Source organism: Phyllopteryx taeniolatus, chromosome 16, assembly GCF_024500385.1.
Source record: "Phyllopteryx taeniolatus isolate TA_2022b chromosome 16, UOR_Ptae_1.2, whole genome shotgun sequence".
NCBI lineage: Eukaryota > Metazoa > Chordata > Actinopteri > Syngnathiformes > Syngnathidae > Phyllopteryx > Phyllopteryx taeniolatus.
In genome coordinates, this window is record NC_084517.1 from 11988679 (window position 1) to 12010448 (window position 21770).

Consider the following 21770-nt stretch of genomic DNA (forward strand, 5'->3'; position numbering starts at 1 on the left):
TCAGTGTGGAATTTGCATGGAAGAAATGGAGAACTGTTTAGAAAAATGTAAAGCAAGCATAACATTTATCATGTCTGTAATAAGATAGAGATGATCTAATACTTATGGATTGTATATTTTGAAATTTAGACTACAATTAAAATTTGCCTTATCACATTGCAGGATATAAGGATCTCTCACGGTGAGTGAGAGATGGAGGAGATAGTCAATGAAAATTGCTGAATGAGATGGAGATGGAAGGAATGAATGAGGGTGGATGTGTTGGCTGGACCGCGTAAAACCATCTTGTGCCAACATTCTTTTACGTCTTGCACTGAGCTCAAACTGAAATGGAACAAACAGCAAAAGAGACTATGCATGTCTCCTAAATATAAATGATTTTCCAGATTAATTGCTTGGAAAATAACTTTGTATTCATTGATATTCACAGAACATGACAAGTTCTAAGTGGAAGTGCTAATATTTAAACAGTGTGATCATCTCAAAATTGAATCAGCCATTAAGTTATTTTTGTTTGATTTATGTCCTTGCTTGTGATTGCAAAGTCTCTAGCATAAGTAAATAAAGCCATGAATTCAGCTTGAATTGCTACTCTCAATCAATTAGAAAGTGCCAGCGTATAGTGATGCAGCGAGCACTTTAACAACTCTGTGTACTGGAAGGAAAGAAATGAAACGATTATGTACTGCGGGCAATTCTGATATTAAAAATACAGCAAGGCCACATTGGGCGCAGATGGAGTTCAATGTGAAGGTATTCCGTAGTCATAAAATAATTTTGTTAAAGCGAGACACAACTCTTTGGAAACCCTCAAAGACTTATTTCAGTGGAAAATTGTGCGTTTGCGATTGATTTTGTTTTGCTTGCACCGATGAGAGGTCGCAGTTGACCTTCCAAGTGGAATCCTCTGTGATTTTTCCCATGAAAAGGCTTTAATAACATAAAAGAAGGGCGCTTTAGTGTCAGAGGATGGAAGGGAAGGCTGAAGAGAAGATTGGTGGATTAAAGTGAGGGAGGGAAAGAGGAGGAATGATAGGGGTGTGCTGACTCACTCTGAGCCTTCTCCCGTCTTCACAAGCATTGTGGGTATTTATACTTTGGCGTAGGCTGTTCAACCCCCTTACATAAGCCCCCCCGCACACACAGACCCAGGGAGAATGTTGTATTTTGTTTGGACTATTGACTTTCTACCTCCTGTTTATCACCCTGCCCCTCGTCCGCTTGTATCAATCTCTTCCCACATTGCTCACCAGCGAGACAGTCAGACGAGCACAAAATAAGAGCAGCAGTCTGTCTGGTCTCTTCAGTCACTTTCTTAAAACGCTGCCAGCACTGCTTGCCTCTAGCCATGGATAAGATCTGGTGGAGATTGTTTTGTCCGGCTGCCAGCCACAAGTTCAAAGAATCACACCTTGTCCCATTACGTTTCCCTTCAGCACCCTGTTCTTGGTTGTATTTTGAAGCCATTTGGGCTCAAGTTGTCCGTATACAGTGGAACCATGACTTACGAGTTTTCGAGAATGTGAGAATTCGTTCTGTGACCAAGCTAATGACATAATTTATTCATATATCAATTACATTTTTCCCGTTTACAGTAAATGGATTGAAATACCATTGTCCCGCCCCCCAAAAAACAAAACCTTGCACTCACTGTATTGTAAAATTTCTCATGAAATATTGCTGAGGCATTGGTGCAAATCCAGATAAAAATGCATATTCACTGAACCTCACCTATTCACAGTTTGCAGTTCACAAATTCACCTAGTCGCTTATTATTATTATTTTTTTTTTTTACTGTGAAACTTATCCTCAAGTTTTCACTGAAAAACTCACCTGTTTGCATCTTTTTGTGGTCTTTCTGTAAGTCCCAAAAATGCCACAAGATGGCGCCAAAGCCTTGGCTATTAGGAAAGTAGTAATTGGTATCAAAGATAAGTGATACATCTTGCCTGAGATATTATGACCTTTGTAGGTCGGGGATAGTTGAAGTCACGTAGAGTCTTCACTACATGTGCATCTTTTTGAAATCACATCAAATCCTTAAAAAATCCTTCTCTCATTATTCTGGCATTTAGCAAATATAATTAATTTAGGTAATCATCCTTGACTTTAAACAGGAAAAATTCAGTTTGATTTCATGTCAGACAGTGAGAACTCTTTCTACATAGCGTATGTAAATTTCCGTTTTCAACTGTATATGGGTAATGTGGTAAGATGAATTAGAAATTATATTACTAAACTGTTTTGGGATCATAGTTTGTGGTAGATTTACATTTTAAACAATGGACAAAGGCAATTATCAACATTTTTAGGGTGACTTTCAGTTACTCAGGCTTTTTTTGTTATTCGTGGCAGGACATATCCCTATAAAAAGCATGGGTTTACTGTAGGGGAGATTATTTTTCTTTTGTTTGTCATTTGAGTCAAGATAGACCTGCTCGTCCCAGCCCTGAAGCAAAATCATGGATTTTTCTAATGTACTGTACTAATTTTTTCACCAATCAATTTTGTTCCCCCCATTCCCATTATTGATTAGTTCTGGTTCAGCATAATTTTAAAGTGTGATAGAAATTCATATATGGACCAACTATGGTCAACAAAACAAATTTTGCAGCTAGTCTGAATTCAAACAGCCAAGCATCTGTGGTTGTAAAGGTAGTACTGTACAATCTATACTGTAGCCGGTGTTTTGCATTGACGTGATGTCTAAATCTGGGCCATCACTGTGCTCCATGTCATTGCAACACACGCACACATACACGCACACGTTCTGGCAGCTCATTAGTGGAAAATGCTGTGCACCATTGGTGTTCTGCCAACATTTCATCAAGAGAATATATGAGAGAGCCGTGGAGCAGAGTAGAGATGATAGAAGGAAAAGAAAGAAAATGAATGCAATGGGAGGTTTGGAAAAAGGAAAAACACAATGAAAGATGAAAACGGTGTAAAATAAATTTCTGCATACGTAGCTGCAATTAAAACAGAAAAAGCTATCTGATAAGTGTTCGAAATTTTTAGTTCATAATTGCTCAGGCAATCACAGAGTCACATTCAGATCCTATTTTGCGTGTATCTATAATATTTTTTTTAAAATGAGGATTACGAGAGCAGTTATGTTAAATGCTGACAGTTGACTTGATGGGGAGCTTCGTTAGAAGATCTGACCTGTGTTAGTTCGTACAGAGTTTTTTTTTTTTCACGCTTGCATTTGCATTCACTCTTCGTACCTCTGTTCGCTCTGAGCACAACAGGACTTTAATATTGATTGACAAATCAGGCGTTATGTAATAATATAAATTCAATATTGATGAGGGCTGGGCAACTCGAGACACTTCACAGAAATATGTCTGGCGGGAAAAAAACAGCTCAGTTGTTATTGTGATGAATTTGTGCATAATGACTCAATAATAAATAAAAAGTTTATCATTAAAATGTTTTCTGAGGTCTGTTTTCTTCCCTCCCCTGGAATGCCCTTTATATGCAAATACAAGCGTGAACAACGATAGAAATGAAAGGCCAAAAACCACTGTGACCTTCCAGTAAAGGACTGGGATCAATATTGTGCCGCCTGGTTGTGAAAAGCTTAATTTATCCCGCTTATTGGAAGCTGTCAGGGAAAGACGAAGCTTCCTGCTGTCTTAGAAACAATTCAGTAGTATGCCAGTTGCATCCAGCAAGGTAACACTGTTGGAGTGCTACAGGTACATCACATGGCTGCTTGCCCGAGGCAAGGCAGTGACCTGGTTAAATCAGATTGGATCATCAGGTCGGCACACTGATCTTTCCCCATAACTGGATGTAAGCGTTTGTTGTTATGATTGTCAACAAATTAAGCAATGCTAAGAGAGACAGACAGCAGATTACTTGATAAAAAGTGTTGATCGTAAGTTTACATGACCGCGGTCTTTTGAAGGCTGAAAACTGGGGCCATGTGCATACATCTTAAGCCTCTTGCTAAGACATACTGAATACAGTATCTCACAAAAGTGAGTACACACCTCACATTTTTATAAATATTATATATTTTTTTCATGGGACATCATATAGAAATGGCACTTTACAATGATATAAAGTAGTCAGTGTATAGCTTGTATACCAGTGTAAATGTCTCTTTAAAATAACTCAAAACAAAGCCGTTAAGAACTAAACCCCTGGCAACAAAAGTGAGTGCACCCCTAAGTAAAAATGTCCAAATTGGGCCCGATTAGCCATTTTCCCTCCCCGGTGTCTTGTTGGCTTGTTAATGTTTGAAAGTCTCAGGTGTGAATTGGGAGTAGGTGTGTTAAACTTGGTGTTATCGCTCTCACATTCTCTCTTACTGGTCATTGAAAGTTCATAATGGCACATCGTGGTAAAAACCCCTGTGAGGATCTGAAGAAACAAAAGATTTTTGCTCTCCATAAAGTTGGTCTAGGCTATACGAAGATTGCCAACATATTGAAACTAATAATTTTGACACTTTGGGCGCAATTTGGAATTTTTTTCTATGGGGTTGAACTCTTATCTCCAGCGGGTTTAGACATTAATGGCTGTGTCCTGAGTTGTTTTAAGGGAACAGTAAATTTACACTGCTGTACATCCATCCATTTTCTGAGCCACTTCTCCTCACTAGGGTCGCGGGTGTGCTGGAGCCTATCCCAGCTATCATCGGGCAGGAGGCGGGGTACACCCTGAACTGGTTGCCAGCCAATCGCAGGGCACATACAAACAAACAACCATTCGCACTCACATTCACACTTACGGGCAATTTAGAGTTTTCAATTAACGTGCATGTTTTTGGATGTGGGAGGAAACCGCAGTGCCCGGAGAAAACCCACGCAGGCACGGGGAGAACATGCAAACTCCACACAGGCGGGGCCAGGGATTGAACACCGCTCCTCAGAACTGTGAGGCTGACGCTCTAACCAGTCGTCCACCGTGCCGCCCACTGCTGTACAATGACTACTTAACATTATAGCAAAGCATAATTTCTTCAATGTTGTCCAATGAAAATATATGTACAAAATTTTTTACCAAAATGTGAGGGAAAGACTCACTTTTGTGTGATACTGTATATCGTTGCTGTTGGGCAGAATCCTTGCATCTCCAAATCTACTACTTTTTAGGAAATAAAAAAAATACCGTCTTGCCCGAGTTATCAAACACTACATTGTGCTAGTTTATATTATAATTTATGTTGCTAGCAGAAACCATTGTGCACCAACATCAACACAACACCACCCCAAAATCATGTTCAATTGCTTCGTTAATATGATACAAAATAAAAAAAAGTGATCACGTTCTGTGTTTCTTTCATTGATCAAAATCGAACCGACACGTCGCTGCTGCCAGTCGTGCACATCATAGTTTGCGCTGATGCCGACCCCCTGACCAGAAAAAAAGCCTTAAATACTTCACTTGCATCTCTTCCCAAACTCTTTTTCAAAAGTCTTGGAGCCAAGAATGATGCAATAAAAATGATGAGCTGACTGAGCTGCCTAATAAGCGGAAATGAATCAGCACAAAAAGTTCCCGTCGTGGCTGACCAGTTCCTTCTGCGCTGAAGCATTGTAGTTGTCAATTTTTGACAAAACAGGCTAACTCAAATGTAGCTAACCTAACTATTTTCACTCATTAATGTCTGAAAAAGACCCAGACTTTCAATCTTGAAGTGACATAATGCCGCACGGCTCCATCAGAGTGAGGAAGAGGCGGGGTTTTACGACAATAGAGTTAGTAAATTTGTTCTGAAGCTATTCAAATTGGTTAGTAATACGTATAAATAACAGATGTTATGGAGACAGACTGACAGTATTGATTTGTGGAAACATATTAAATTGACTATCTTTGTTTCCATGGGACAGCGACCATATGTCTGTTGTGAATTGAAAACTAATATGCTTAATGGAGTTATATTAGTTAAATATTCAAATTCTAAACCCATATATACGGCAACAAACGCGATTCAAAAGAATGGGGATTGTTCTGAAAATGTTGTCTTTGTGTCTATATAAATGATGAATAGTGAAGCGCAGTGGCAGGGTGCCCAGAGTCGGACTGAGATAAGAGGTGGAGGGCACCCCAGGGTCAGGAGGTCACATTATTCAAGAACATAATGTGTCTGTCTTGCCGTAAACATATACTTCTATATTATTAATTCACTTTCATGCATATTTATGAAACAAATGGTAAATTTATAGTTTGCATTTGAACCACCACTTGCATTTTAAACTACAGTATCTACATTTTTTTTCTTCACACAAAAAAGTGTGCACTCTTGTTAAATATATTGTAGAAGTTATCATTTATTTGCTTAGCTTGCATTAGTATTATGGACGATTTTGAGAAAGGAGGATGTCTCGCCTTCAAGAAGATGACTCAGCAGGAATCATCGGAGAGAAGGACTTGGCCGGGACGTGGCAGGTGTTGGTCCCATGTTTTCACCTTGAAACCCTACCCTTAGTGTGTTGTGTCTTGTAGCTTAGTACGTTATGTCTTGTAAACTTAGAAACCTCCCTATTTCAAATAAATACAGGAGCGACGGGAGAGATTGTTTAGAGCGTACTGAGAGGCTGTAATCTGAACAATCTCCCATACGCCCTCCTCATGAGAAAAAGAAACCAGCGTCTTCATTCCTTTTGTGTCTATTTTTTATAATGTTGGGTAAGATAAATCCAACAACTCTGCATTTCTGTTATGCCATATTTATATAAAGAGATTTTGTTTGTTTTGGCCCAAGGGTCATTTCATTGCATAGTGTGCAGTTCTATTTTCGCAATACGATCTGTGTTTTGGTAAAGGATTTGGCAGAAGTGGTACTCCAAAAGAGCAGTTGCCTTGAAGCAATATGTGCACGCAGCTCTCTTCTCTCCATCCCTACCTCCATGCTTCCCTCCACCCTCGCTTTGTGTATTCAATCTGTGATATGACTGGGATGAGTGGGTGGTCTGATATGTGTGTTGTATCATATCAGTGAGTGGGTGGTGTGACCAAAGAGGAGGATATTGCGTGGGAGTCAAGTACCATTGAGGTGCACATGACTGTGTGCGCATGTGTGTGATGGTGCTAGATGAAGAAAATACTTTGTTTTAATGATATTCTCTAATGGGTGCGAGTTTGGCATCAGTCTTTGTAGTTTTTTTTTTTCTTTTCCCCCCGCCGAGATTCATATAGTTTTATGACCTTGTGGTGTACAGTAACTGATAAGCCGTTCTTGAGTTTATAAGGTAAAATCACAAAATCCCGACGTAATTCGATTACACACAGTTTTTTTCCAGGATCCTCTCAAATTTTAAACTGTAACCAGTTTTGGCTGCAGTCTGCCCCCTCTATATTAGCACTTGCACTTATAGTAGGCTACATACTGTATACCATAAGGTGCAGCCATTAATACTGTTTGTGTGCACGTGTGATTACAGTATGTGTAGTATGAGCAGAGGTGGGTAAAATAGCCATCATCTGCCATTCCTCCTTGCAGATCCTCTCCAGTTCTGTCAGGTTGGATGTTGAACGTTGGTGGGCAGCCATTTTCAGGTCTTTCCAGAGATGGTTGGTTAAGTCAGGGCTCTGTCTGGGCCATTCAAAAACAGTCACGGAGTTGTTCGGAAGCCACTCCTTCGGTATTTTAGCTGTGTGCTTAGGGTTATTGTCTTTTTTGAAAGTGAACCTTTGGCCCAGTCTGAGGTTCTGAGCACTCTGGAGAAGGTACAGGGAGATATCCCTGTACTTGGCTGCATTCATCTTTCCTTCAATTGCAACGTCGTCCTGTCCCTGCAGCTGAAAAACACCCCCACAGCAAGATGCTGCCACCACCATGCTTCACTGTTGGGACTGTATTGGACAGGTGATGCTTTTCTCCACACATGCCAGTTAGAATTAAGGGCAACAATGTCTATATTGGTCTCATCAGACCACATAATCTTATTTCTCACCATCTTCGAGTCCTTCAGGTTTTTTTTTTTTTTTTTTTTTTTTTTAGCACACTCCATGCGGGCTTTCATGTGTCTCGCACTGAGGAGAGGCTTCCGTCGGGCCACTCTGCCATAAAGCCCCGAGTGGTGGAGGGTTGCAGTGATGGTTGACTTTCTCCCATCTCCCGACTGCATCTCTGGAGCTCAGCCACAGTGATCTTTGGGTTCTTCTTTACCTCTCTCAGCAAGACTCTTCTCCCCCAATTGGTCAGTTTGCCCGGACGGCCAGCTCTAGGAAGGGTCCTGTTCGTCCCAAACCTCTTCCATTTCAGGATTGTGGAGGCCACTGTGCTCTTAGGAACCTTAAGTGGAGCAGATATTTTTTTGTAACCTTGGCCAGATCTGTGCCTTGCCACAATTCTCTCTCTGAGCTCTTCAGGCAGTTCCTTTGACCTCATGATTCTCATTTGCTCTGACATGCACTGTGAGCAGTAAGGTCTTATATAGACAGGGGTGTGGGTTTCTTAATCAAGTCCACTCCGTATAATCAAACACAGCTGGACTCCAATGAAGGTGTAGAACCATCTCAAGGATGATCAGAAGAAATGGACAGCAGCAGTTAAATATATGAGCATCACAGCAAAGGGTCTGAATACTTATGGCTGTGTGATATTTCAGTTTTTCTTTTTTAACAAATCAGCAAAAAATGTCAACAATTCCGTTTTTTTCTGTCAATATGGGGGGCTGTTTGTACATTAATGAGGAAAAAAATTAACTTAAATTATTTTAACAAACGGCTGCAATATAACAAAGAGTGAATTTAAGGGGGTCTGAAAACTTTCCGTACCCACTGTATACAGAATACAGCGCATGACATAGCTGATCTTTTCCGTAGTCTGTAAATTAGACAGATTGAATGTGGTGTTGTGCCTTTTCTGACTGTGAACCTTATGCCATTGTTTCCTCTGTTGTTTCCACCATTGTTTTTGTGCCATGCTACATATAAAGGAGTAACTTTGAAAACTTTGCTGTTATTGTCCTTTTTTGCATTCCAAAATAATGATTCCATACGTGGTGTTGGGAAAGCGTCTAAATTGGAGCATAAATAGTTGTTTTCCACACAAACACTGGCTAGTGCGTCTAAACCTTGTTGCATGAACTGATGGAGCCTGCTCGGATGAAAGCCAAAACATCTTCTAAGACAAACAGAACAGTACATTTGTGATCGATTCAAGGACGTGAGGATGAAATGACCTGGATGGAAGATAAAATTCACAGGAATTGTGTAAGGAATAATCCTGTTGATAGTGAGCACAATGTAAAGGAGCATTTCTTAACAAAAATACTCAAGTCAAAGTAAAACATATGTTACATTAAAATTGTTCTGACAAGTATAATTTATCCAAAATGTAATGCAGTAAATGTAGTGTGTTACTACCCCCCGTGTACAAGCGTATTTTTAGCCAACTCGCCTTGTCGCGCCTGCCAGTAAATCTGACATTGATCAGTTTGATGTGGTTGGCAGGCTGGATGGCGGCTGTGCATTGAGGCTTTCATGTGTTTCTGCACCACTGGCAGTTGTCAACCTGTTCACGCATTTGGAAGAATTCTTCGTTGTTGTTTTCTTTATAACTAAAACAATTTGCATATTTTGTTATATATTTTAAAAAATGCAAAAACAAAAAGTGTCCTTTGCTAATAATGCTAAAGATTCCACTGATAACAGATATTAAACCAAGTAAATTTGTCGCATATTGCAGCATAAGTGGAGTTACAGTACATGTTCTATTGCATGGCAGCCATGTGCAAGAAGCACTTATCAAGAGTGGCTGACAATGGCTCAGTGGTGCAGGACTGACAATAAGAGTGTGTGGGTGTTAATAAGACAGAACCCTCTGTACGTTTTCTACAGTAAGCCATTTAATAAGTGAGGTACATGGCAGATTTAACAGCTTTTGGAAACGTAAATATCACTCGTCTCCTCCATCGTATACAGCAGAGGTGGCCAAAGTCAGGCCCGCTGGCCATTTTGCATCCTGACTCCTTTTTTTAGTGCTCTGTGCCCTGTACTAAAAATTATATTTTGCACAGAACAGATGATATTTAAATATGTGGTGGGCGGGTACAGCGTGAAAATTTGTTTGTGTCGAAAAAGTGGTGGAGTTGCGACACCCACGTCTTACGGGTGTGACACCGTTGACTACTACTATTAATAGTAATAATAATAATAATAGTTTTTATGTAGAGCTTTCTAGATATACAGATGCAAAAAAACCTAACTTTACAATAACACAATTTCCTTTACAATTTACACAATTTCGCGTCATTATGCACCTCTGACAAAAGATAATCCAGTTTCAGATGCAAAAATAGTCTACTTTCTGCTCCCTCCTTGTCACGGTCCGATTTGCCATATCACGTTTAGCAGAAAGCTGTGATGTGCAGGTTTTTTCCAAAATAACTATAATACGAGGAGCAGTCAAAAAGTAATGAGCCCAGTTTAATTTAACCTTCTAACAACTGAATTGTTTGAAAACTTTCCACAGTTTGTAGTTCAAATACTTATTTGTAGGTTGATTTAAAAAAATAAAAAAGTTTTGTTTAAGCCTGTCCTCATCCTGTCAGCCAGCTTGGAAATTAGAAATTTTGTTAGATGCCAGAGAGCTGGGATTTACCGTATTTTCTTGCTCTGGAAAGGGAGCCACCACTAAACATTTTCAAAAGCTCAAAATGTGTATGTGGAAGCTGCAATTGGCTCCAGTACAGTCAAAAAGTAGGTGTCCAGGCTCAAAGGCGAAGAACAAGAGCCTGCTTTGAGTGACCTCCGTGACAAGCAATGAAGCGGCAGACCATCTTCAGCGCTTAATCCTGGGAGTAGTGCTAGTGTCGAGGCACTGATAACAGAAGATCGTAGAGTCGCCATTGATGGCGTCACCATCATGTGTCAACGTTGAAGACATAACCCAAAGGCAGAATTCAAATCACGGGTACCACGAAATGACGTGGTGTCTGTCTTTCACTGTATTGGCATTATTTGTGCGTGCTTTTGCTACATTTCAATTATTGAAAACAAACTGGGGTTAAAAATAATAACATAGTTGTTTTGCCCTTTCATAGAGGAGACCCCCCACCACCACCTTGGTTGATTATTGTGTGTCATACATTTAGCATCATACAGTGTGTCATCAAACTGCTTCACTGAAGAACTCTTCTTTCTTCCCACAGTGTGCTGTTTCGTGGTGCACAAACGTTGCCATGAGTTTGTCACATTCTCCTGCCCAGGAGCTGATAAAGGTCCAGCTTCAGATGTGAGTATGAATCACAAACGTGTGTGTGTGTGTGTGTGTGAATTTGCGCGCATGAGATGACATAAAAAAATGTGTCTGTTAATGTTCCCACCTAGAAATAATGTATGGATATTTTACAGACTTGGGCTTTGTGCATATGAGTGTGGATATCTTGAAAAGCACATTTTCTATTTATGTTAGTCTTTCATCCACAGGCAGGCAATGTTCTGTGTCCTTGAAAAGTAAACATATTTAAAACTCTGGTGAGGGTGGAGACTTTCCAAAATTCCCTCTTCGTATGAGATATTTTTTAACTGTGCACTTCTCTCATTTTTAATCTTGCTTTAACAACAGAACATGCAATCACCAGATTTCATTTCGTGCGAAGTCAATATGTGGCGGCAGGGTGGACAACTGGTTAGCACATCTGCCTCACAGTTCTGAGGACCGGGGTTCAAATCCTGGCCCCGCCTGTGTGCAGTTTGCATGTTCTCCCCATGCCTGTGTGGGTTTTCTCCAGGTACTCCAGTTTCCTCCCACGTCCCAAAAACATGCGTGGTAGGTTGATTGAAGACTCTAAATTGCTCGTGGGTGTGAATGTGTTTATATGTGCCCTGCGATTGGCTGGCGACCAGTTCAGGATTGCGACCCTAGTGAGGATAAGCGGGACAGAAAATGGATGGATGGATGGAATCACTGACTTGGAAAGATCTAATGACTTGCCTGTCAAATTAGGTTTCATTAGTTCAGAATGTGGATAGATATGATTACACAAAGGTTATAAGACATCTTGTGAGTGCCGTTCAATAATTCATTTCGTATGGTTTGTAATGCAGTTCATTGTTCCGTCATCAAACTGAATCAAACGGGCTGGCATAATAGATTCTTAATAATGGCCTTCGCCTCCTCACCCGTTCTTACAGGAAGTTCTATTAAGTGTTACTTTTATCATGAACTTGTGTAGGCTTTGAAAGGGCTGACAGGTAGCCTCCTGTCTTTGATTTCTATTCTTGAATAGGCTCTCTAATTTGTGCTTCTGATGGGAACACCATGGCGTTCCCTTCCTTATCTTCAGAGCGCTTTCATCATGTCAATTTCATCCTTTCAAGACCCCAAGGGTCTTTTAAGTTCCATGTCCTCTCCTCCCCCAGGAGGACCCTTCAGTGTGACAAGAACACTTAGTCACCCCCAGAAGAAATGCTGTTCATTATTTGGCTTATTGTGTATAAATGCTCAGTGAAATTGATTTGGTGTTTGCCTTGTTTGCTTTTGTCTTACACGTTTTAAGTTATAATCGAACTGTCAGTCAAGTACAGATCACCTGTATATTCGTTTATCTGATCTTTGTATTCTGCTCATCTCCTGCACTCTCCTTTCTCTGAATTGCTCTTCCACTGTCACCCACTCCACAGTTGCCTCTACCTTATCTATTTAAATGCCACTCCACCCCGGGGGGTTGGTGGGATGCTCTTAATTATGGTGCCTTACCACCCCCACCATGTCATTTTCATAATGAGTTTGTGGACTTGTGACCTCAGTTCCAATACAGTTATAATCTAGGCTGGCTTCCTTTTGAACTTGATGCCAATTTAAATATAGCAGACAGGTAGCCTGTTTCTTCTGACTATGCAAGGAAAGAAGGAGGTCAAAAAAGGCATCACACTTGTCTTTTAAAGGGGAACTAACCCCCACTCCCCCCCACCACCACCACCCCCAGGCAAAACTGTTTTATGTGCCACCACTAGTCTAAGCATGGAATTCTTATTGCTTTTGTGCTTCTGGAACAAAAATTGAATGGATTAATTCAACAGTTTTCATCCACCTCAGGGGACCACCGTGTTGGGCAATTTTGCGCTCTGCTGTCGACCGAAATTAACGTCACAGCTTCTCTTGCGCTTGCCTTCCGAACATCACGTAACCAAAGTCAGAAAACAGGTAGCGGACTCCCCGTGTATGCTGCGATAACTAGCAGAGCTACGCGTTGATGACATGATGGTTTTAACCCAATGGAATCAAACACCGATAGTGTTAGCTTATAAAAAGTGGCTGGTATATGTGGCCATAGCAACCCTACTTAATTGTACTTGTATCCGGGACTCAACTCATTGACCCAGCAGTTTATGGGCCAGGGTGAGCACTGGCTCACTTGCAGAACGCAGTGCAGACCCCTCAAACCAGGGTAATTTCTGCAAGGCATAAAATAAGGAGGTATAGTATGCTATAATTCTTGCTTCTTGCGGTATTTTGCCAAACCTTTTCACAGATATGTTAAGACACTTTTTTAATTGCATACCATTTGTTTTAAGTGTAAAAAATTGATTTGCATTTCAACATTTCAAAATGGATTCGCATTAGATTGATGCGTCTCTTAGACTGCCCGAATTGATGATGATCAGGTTGTCTATGTGGTAAGGCCAAGTGTTTGTCAAGGACAATTGATTAATGCAGCTATTGAAGATTTACTGTGCATTGTCACTTAACGTTGTCACCCACTTTACAGCATTAAGCTCCCCCCTCTCATTTTCCTCTGTCTCACAACGATGTATGTTTAAAAGAAGAAGTCAATTATAGATCTGGGTTAATGGAATACTTGTCCTTCGGGACAAGTCGAGGGATGAGATGAGGCTCTAATGAAACCTACATTCCAGGTCGTCAGTCTGCTGATGGTACTTGAGGCTTGTGTGTGTGCTCAGTTCGCAGAGGATGTGAGCAAGTAAAAAGAAATGCCAACTAAGTCTGAATACAGTATAATGTACATTCTAAATATGTTTCACCAATTCCTCAGTGATGAAAACCTAGATCTTGGGAAAACAAAATTCAAACTTATCTAGTAGTTGGATATCTGTGAAGGTGTCTAGTGTGCTGCACATCCAATTAGGATTGTCTACGCTCCAGTGAGTGGCATTGGAGAAGAAAGAACCTAAAATGCTGAATATCCCCTGAGAGTGTTTTCCTTCGCTCCTTTCTCCTTCTGATTTCGACTGGCCAATGGGCATACTAACTGATTAATTAATGGTTATGAATCTGGTTGATAGTATGGAATTGATTGTGTATCTATTGCATCTTGAAGCAAATGTGTCAAATAGGAGTGTGTTACTTAACCGTCAGAGATGGTATGCATGCCGGTTCAACTAGTCTGCAGTCTAACGAAACATGAAATTAACTACAGGAGGCTACAGCCACACCAAAGGGTGTTTGGCCAAAATGTAATGAAAAGAAGTACGTGCGCAACGGAAAACAACAAGGTGTGCGGGTGGTACTGTAGCACTCATTAGTGATAAGTGACTGTTGAATTGTGTGCATATGTTATGACCTGACTTCATGCTTAGAGAGTCAGCAGTACAGTGCAAAATTTGTCTGTGTGGTCTCAGCCACTTTAACACAACTAAGCTATTAATTGTCTGCATCTCTGCGAATACATGACACATAACGTTTGGTTACGTTGTCATGGCAATGCAACCAAGACAGTTGTTGTTTTTTTGTTCTGGGTGAAGTGTGATAGGAGTAGCAGGATAATGGGTTCCACCTTGGCGCATGTACACCAACCCTCTGCAAAGTTTTGTGGAAATTGTTTTCAAAGAGTAGTTTTTGTGCTACACTGATAGCAAACAAATAAATAAAAGTCCCCATTATGAACAAAATGAGCAACTTTGACTCATTCTGAAAGGGCTTGGCTTTTTGAGGTTGAAATCCCACTACAGATGAGGAAAATGTGGGAATTGAGAACAAGTCCATAACACAACATACATTTGGAAAAAAAAAAAAAAGTTAGAAAGGTAAATTTGTATAGGGAACAAAATGTGTGTTACATTATGGTTGGAATTTTTGACTTGAGTTGACACAACAGAACTACTCTCTAAAGCAAAAGATAAGTAAGTACAATTACAGTATGTCCTCACAAAGTAGGAGGACTCTTTCAAAGTTTTTAATGTAATGTATGTACTTAATGTATAAAATTGCGATATATATCTATTTAGATATATAGATATATATCTATATCTATATATATAGAGATAGATAGATAGATAGATAGATAGATAGATAGATAGATAGATAGATAGATAGATAGATAGATAGATAGATAGATAGATAGATAGATAGATAGATAGATAGATAGATACTGTAGTTTCCTGGTAGCATGAGCACGTCTGCCTCACATTTGAGGTTCGAGGTTTGAATCTCTGCTCTGGCCTCCTTTGTGGAAGTACATGTTCTCCCTGTGCTTGCATTGATTTTCTCCATGTACTCCCGCTTCCTCTCACTAAAATATGTTTCTCAGGTTAATTGAAAACTCTGCAACTGTCAACATATCACATTACTTATCAGCATTATGATATGAATTGTGTTTTCATCGCCATCGTCCCTCCTTATCGCTGAATGCATCGCTGCTGTTTCTTTCAACACAACTGTGGTGACATCACTTTTTCACTTTGCAGAACAAAAAACTAGTAGGAGGTGCAGTCGTCCTTGAGAAGAGATGAGAATCAACGGACAAAAATACGCACAGATGCGCATATACACCCACGCAAAGGAAATCACAGGCACCCGCACAATCATTTAGGCATAACAAGACGCACATACACACTTATGAAGAAACCATAGCAAGGCTGTGTATAATTCAGGCGGCAGCCATCTAAGTTAAACACAATTTTCCAGGACAGGTGTGGAGTAGGGGAAGAAATCAATTTGCACGTTTTTCTGGCTCATGACTTCAAATTATGTGAAATATCCAACCTAAGTATACCATCCCTTGAATCATGGTGTTGTCTCTACTCAAGTTTCACTGTCGTGGCCTCTGACTTCTTTGGACCTGTGGTGAGAAATATTATGTAGCGAGATTTGGTGTATAATGTGATGCAGCTCATTTGAGATATTAAAACGTCTACACTGCCTCTGTTCACATCATATTTATCACGTGTGTTCTAAGTCATTATACAGATCATTTTATGTTTTTTAAATGGATAGACAATTGCCATTAGTTACATAGCCAGTCCATTTGTTAATTTGAGGGTCAACCACAGAAGACCACATTAGATTCAGATGTGGTTGCCCATTGATTGCAAGTCTCTCTCTCTCTCTCCCTCTCTCGCTCTCTCTCTCTCTCCCTCTCTCGCTCTCTCTCTCTCACACACACACACACACACACACACACACACACGCATGCTCACAAACTCACACCTTAGACGGAAATAGCCTGCTTCTGGCCTAGTTACGCTTTAGTTACAGGTGTTCGTCTTAAAAGAGGAAATGATACCAAGTTCCCAAGTATGCAGTACTTACTTATTTGGATAATTTCTTCTTTTTATTTTATACAGTAATCAATCAAAAGTTTCAGTCACATTTTTATTTGGAACATGTTCATGTTTGGTATCTCCAGCAATTATGAGGAAGTTGTGACTTTTTGGTCAAATGGTGCAAGTGTTTGTCAACTTCCCCTCCAGATGTCCATTATTACAGTATATTATGTTATTGATTTTGCACATTTGGTAAAAGCCTGCACAAGGCTTTGATGTTGTTATCATAAATGTTGTCGTTTTTCTCAATGTCTGTAGGATCCGAGGGCGAAGCACAAGTTTAAGATCCACACCTACTCCAGTCCGACTTTCTGTGACCATTGCGGCTCTCTGCTGTATGGCCTCATACACCAGGGCATGAGATGTGACCGTACGTACTACTACCAACAGTATACATTCTTCAAGTTTTAACTTTGGTTATGCTGACCTGGAGCACATGTATGATGATGATTTGATTTTCTGAAACTCGCTTGTTGTGTAATTTGGCCTAGTGTGCGCTCAAGTGTACTGCAGTGGATATGAAAAGTCTACACACCCCTGTTCAAATACCGTTTTTTGTGATTGGGGGAAAAAAAAAGAGATCAAGCTAGATCATTTCAAAACTTTTTTCACCATTAATATGACCTACTGTATAACCTGTAAAGCAAACTCTCCCAAGCACATGTGGGAACATGTGTGATAGTCCAATAAAACCAAGGTTGTACATCCATCCATCCATTTTCTGAACCGCCTAGCCTCACTAGGGTCGCGGGTGTGCTGGCGCCTATCTCAGCTGAGATTTGGGGTGGGAGGCGGGTACACCCTGAACTGGTCACCAGCCAATCACAGGCCACACATAGACAAATAACCATTCACACTCACATTCATACCTACGGACATTTTAAATCTTCAATTAACCTACCATGCATGTTTTTGGAATGTGGGAGGAAAGCGGATTACCCAGAGAAAACCCACACAGCACGGGGAGAACATGAAAACTCAAACATATTGTCCGTAATTCCAAAAGATGTATATTTGGCGCGGCACGGTGGCCGACTGGTTAGAGCGTCAGCCTCACAGTTCTGAGGACCCGGGTTCAATCCCCGGCCCCGCCTGTGTGGAGTTTGCATGTTCTCCCCGTGCCTGCGTGGGTTTTCTCCGGGCACTCCGGTTTCCTCCCACATCCCAAAAACATGTATTAATTGGAGACTCTAAATTGCCCGTAGGCATGACTGTAAGTGGGAATGGTTGTTTGTTCCTATGTGCCCTGCGATTGGCTGGCAACCAGTTCAGGGTGTACCCCGCCTCCTGCCCGATGACAGCTGGGATAGGCTCCAGCACGCCCGCGACCCTAGTGAGGAGAAGCGGCTCAGAAAATGGATGGATGGATGTATAGTTGGCTGAAACACGACATTGCTCATCCCCAAAAGAATACCATACGTACTGTACAGTGAAGCAGCGTGGTAGCCGCATCATGCTTTGGGGTTGTTTTTCCTTCAGCTGGAACTTCGGCATTAGTCAAAGTGGGGGGAATTATGAACAGTTCAAAGTAGCACCTTCTGTTGGAAAAAGGCTACAGAACAGCTGAACCTCAACTTTATTTGAGGTTAATCAGAGGCACTTTACGTGGTGACAGTTTTGTACTGACTCCCATTTAAGATGAGTTTGAATGTGATTGCTTAATGCAGAACACAGCCGCATCCCACTTACACAGTGGTGGTGGGGGGGTGCACACTAGTGCAAGCACATTATTTTAGTTATTTTAACTCGCTTCTCAATAGGTGAAAAAACATCTGTTGAGTTGTACATTTTATAGGTGACATTAAGGTGGGAAAAGTTTTGAAATGTTTCAATTTGCTCTCATTTTTTTTTATATCACAAAAACCTGGCATTTGTATGGGATGTGTAAACTTTTTATATCCACTGTATACTGTTCATCAGTTCATCACTACATATCATATTATGACCAAAATATGATCAAATAACATATTCAACTACCCGTCTAAACTTGAGGGAACATGCCAATACTAGCCAACATACGTGCAGTTAAATAGAGTAACCCAAATATTAACTTAATGCAGCTCAGTCAAAACTGAGCATTATTGTCTTTTTTTACAGGATAATGCATCCCTGGCTTATCTAACGTGGATGAAGAATGTATGAACGGCGACTGATACACATATGCACTTCAAGTGTAGTAGTACCTAAACACTAACACTAATAGATTGAATACTTGCAATATCATAGCTGACCGCATCAGTTTCAGAGTGTTTTCTTTCATCACTTCCCTGTATTTGAAAGAACACATTTCTTATTATCATACATGTTTTACGGTTGCATTTGTGCACACGTCGTAACCCTTCTTACAAATGCCAATCGATCTTGGTCCTGTCAAATTACATCTATATTCTCTGTTGCAGACTGTCTGATGAACATACATAAGCGCTGTGTGGCCAATGTGCCGAGTCTGTGCGGAACAGACCACACTGAAAGGAGAGGTCGTATTTACATCAGTGCTGAGATCAAGACTAATGTGCTCACCGTTACCAGTAAGTGCTCTCAACATACACGCGCACACAAATTAAATGTGCTTTGCCTCCCTCTATTGGCAGAACTATAGCCGTGGAAAATTTCAGGAGTTTTGTAATTGACAGGAAAAAATGACAGTAAAAAAATAATTTAAAACTATATATATTTTTTATGCTCAACACACAATCACCAGCCTGCGCAGCGATGTGTATTGTATTTAAGAGAATAACACTTTTTAGTTTTAGTTACACATTTAGCACATTCAATTTACATTCACGTTACATGTTGAATGTTTGAAAAAATGAAAAATTTAGGTCAATAAAGAATACTACATGTTGGGTCCACTGAATAAGATTATTACTTGTAGTTCTAAAAACTAGGAGTTTCGCACAAGCAAAATCAGTCAGATCGAGTTACACAGTGTGTCGCACATTCAGCCCACTGAATTATTTGTGTTACACTGGTGGAGTGAAAAATAAAAAGAGCTGTCATTGCACACATTCAATAAAAATTTTCTTGTTGTCTCACCCATGCACACAGACACACTAATGATAGTATAAAGGATATTACTGGGGTGGTTTCACTGGGTAAATATTAAATGTAATATTTGCACTTTCTTTTCAAAGGTTTAATGTTATGAACAAACTTTTTTAGACCGATATTAGCTTCATGTCAATAAGTTAATTTGACATTTATTGGCACTCCCAAATAAATGCAGCTCAATAAATGTTTTTTAAAAAAAAGCTGGCTTTGTGAAATAGGATATATAAGTACATAATTGATAATTATAGGTCATTGCATATATGCCGGGAAAAACAACATAAGAGTATTTATCTGTCCAAGCCATCTATTTTCTATTCTGCTTGTCCTCATTAGGGTCGCGGGTAAATGGAGCCTATCCAAATTGAGGTTGAGCATGCCAGACCTTCGGTTACCATTCACAGTCACATTCACACCTATGGGCAATTTAGAGTCTTCAGTTTACCTGAGAAGCATGTTTTTTGGAATGTAGGAGGAGGCCAGAGTACCAGCAGAAAACTCAAGCATGGGGAGAACGCTTGAATGCTTGAATATTCCAACAGATATTCAAACACAGATCTCCTGCCTGTGAGGCAGAAATGCTTACCACTATTACATTGTGCTTAGCTTTTCTTGCCCACCACAATGCAAATGAATTTACACCATCATGACATTATATGTCTAACAGGAAAGGTGGTCTTAATATGCCCCTTTTAACATTGTAGCAAATAAGATATAAAATGAGACAATTTCCATCCTGTTTAGAGTACACATTGAGGTTAGGCAACAGTCATCACAAGCAGTCTTGGGATCACATTTCTTATTGTGTTATGTTTGATTTGATTTTTGACAGGAAATGCCTCAAGTGATAAAACGTCTAATTCGAGTCACGAGTCCGAGTTAACTTTGTTGTGGCGATGTGAAACTCATGTAAAACCTGCAGGTGGCAGCAGAGATTTATGTTAGCTCTGTACTGCCATAGTTTCACTAAAAAAAGAAAAAAAACGGTGTAAAAAAGATTGTAGTTTTTAATAATTTGTTATTGCTTTGATTAAGATGTCAGAGATTTGACAATGTAACAGTGTGTTTATTGTTGTGGCTATCATTTGCATTGTGTAGAACTGCACTGCATCATACTGAACGCGCTGAACTTCAGTTAATATATTAGCTACGTGAGGGAGCAAACTACTATAAACTCTTAGAAATATGTTATTATGACATTCACAGCATATAAATCCACCCTTAGTTTAAGTATTCAAATGCGTAGACCGTGATACCTCACTGTAAAGAGTGAAAATAATGTCCACAACTTTGTACAGCTGCTAATATTAAGTGTCAGGAAATAGACTGGAGTATAGCTCCGGCTGAATTATCAGGCCAACAGGTAGATTGTTCACCCCCCACCCCCAACCCCTATATTTGTATAGCTTGATTGACTTGCATTGAAGTTCTACTGTAGCACATCTGGCTTTAGGCTTGCTGTCCGGCTATGATTCACAAATATCAAATACATGGAAAAAAATAGGGTTTATTTGTTGAGGTTATTAAAATAAAAAACATGCTAAATGATGATACTGCTGAAAGAAATCTCTCCCCATACTAGTCACCCCGCCCACCTCTACCCATCACATCCAGAAGAAAACTACTCAACAAAATATGACTATTCAAAACATGCAGTCAATCAATGCAGTAACATTGATATAACACATATAGACATAGATATGTTTCTTTGATATATACAGTACATGATTATGTATGCAGGCATGAACAACTCATACATTACAGATAGTATACAAGAAAATCTAGATCGAAAAATAAATAGATTCAATCTGATTTTTAGAAAAGAAGCTCTCGTTAGGAGGTGAAACCACAGAGTACAGGTACATCGGATCAAATAGAGTAAATTGAGAGTTTAGTTTCCAAACCCCTTTCAGAATCTTGGGGGCACCAAGTCTAGGGTGCTAAAGGGTACTACCGCTTCAAAATTATAGAACCCATCAATACAATACAAAAATATAATATGGAACAATTCAGAATAAACATTTAATAGCATGACAACAGCATTTAACCCCCCAACAAAATAAAAATAAAAATCTAAATAATATACCTCATACTACAGATGTGTTTTGCTAGTCGAACTTGGCTCGCTTTGACCAACCAAACAGAGGATGGGAAAATGCTGACGTTTATCGTGGGCCAACGAGCAGCTCCTGTGAGGTAAATTTGAAATCTCATTATTTAAAGAAGCAGTCCCATTGCTATTATAGTTTAAG

At 39.9% G+C, this 21770-nt stretch overlaps 1 protein-coding gene across 2 annotated transcripts in view; it reads left to right on the forward strand.

The window, feature by feature from the left end:
• The window catches only part of prkcbb (protein kinase C, beta b), an 88243-nt gene that overhangs the window by 18182 nt on the left and 48291 nt on the right, over positions 1-21770 (forward strand). For both annotated transcript variants that reach the window (XM_061749744.1, XM_061749743.1), the window contains exons 3-5: positions 11115-11197; positions 16729-16840; positions 18870-18998. In XM_061749744.1, the coding sequence (XP_061605728.1) occupies positions 11115-11197; positions 16729-16840; positions 18870-18998 (324 nt within the window). The remainder of the gene's footprint in view (positions 1-11114; positions 11198-16728; positions 16841-18869; positions 18999-21770) is intronic.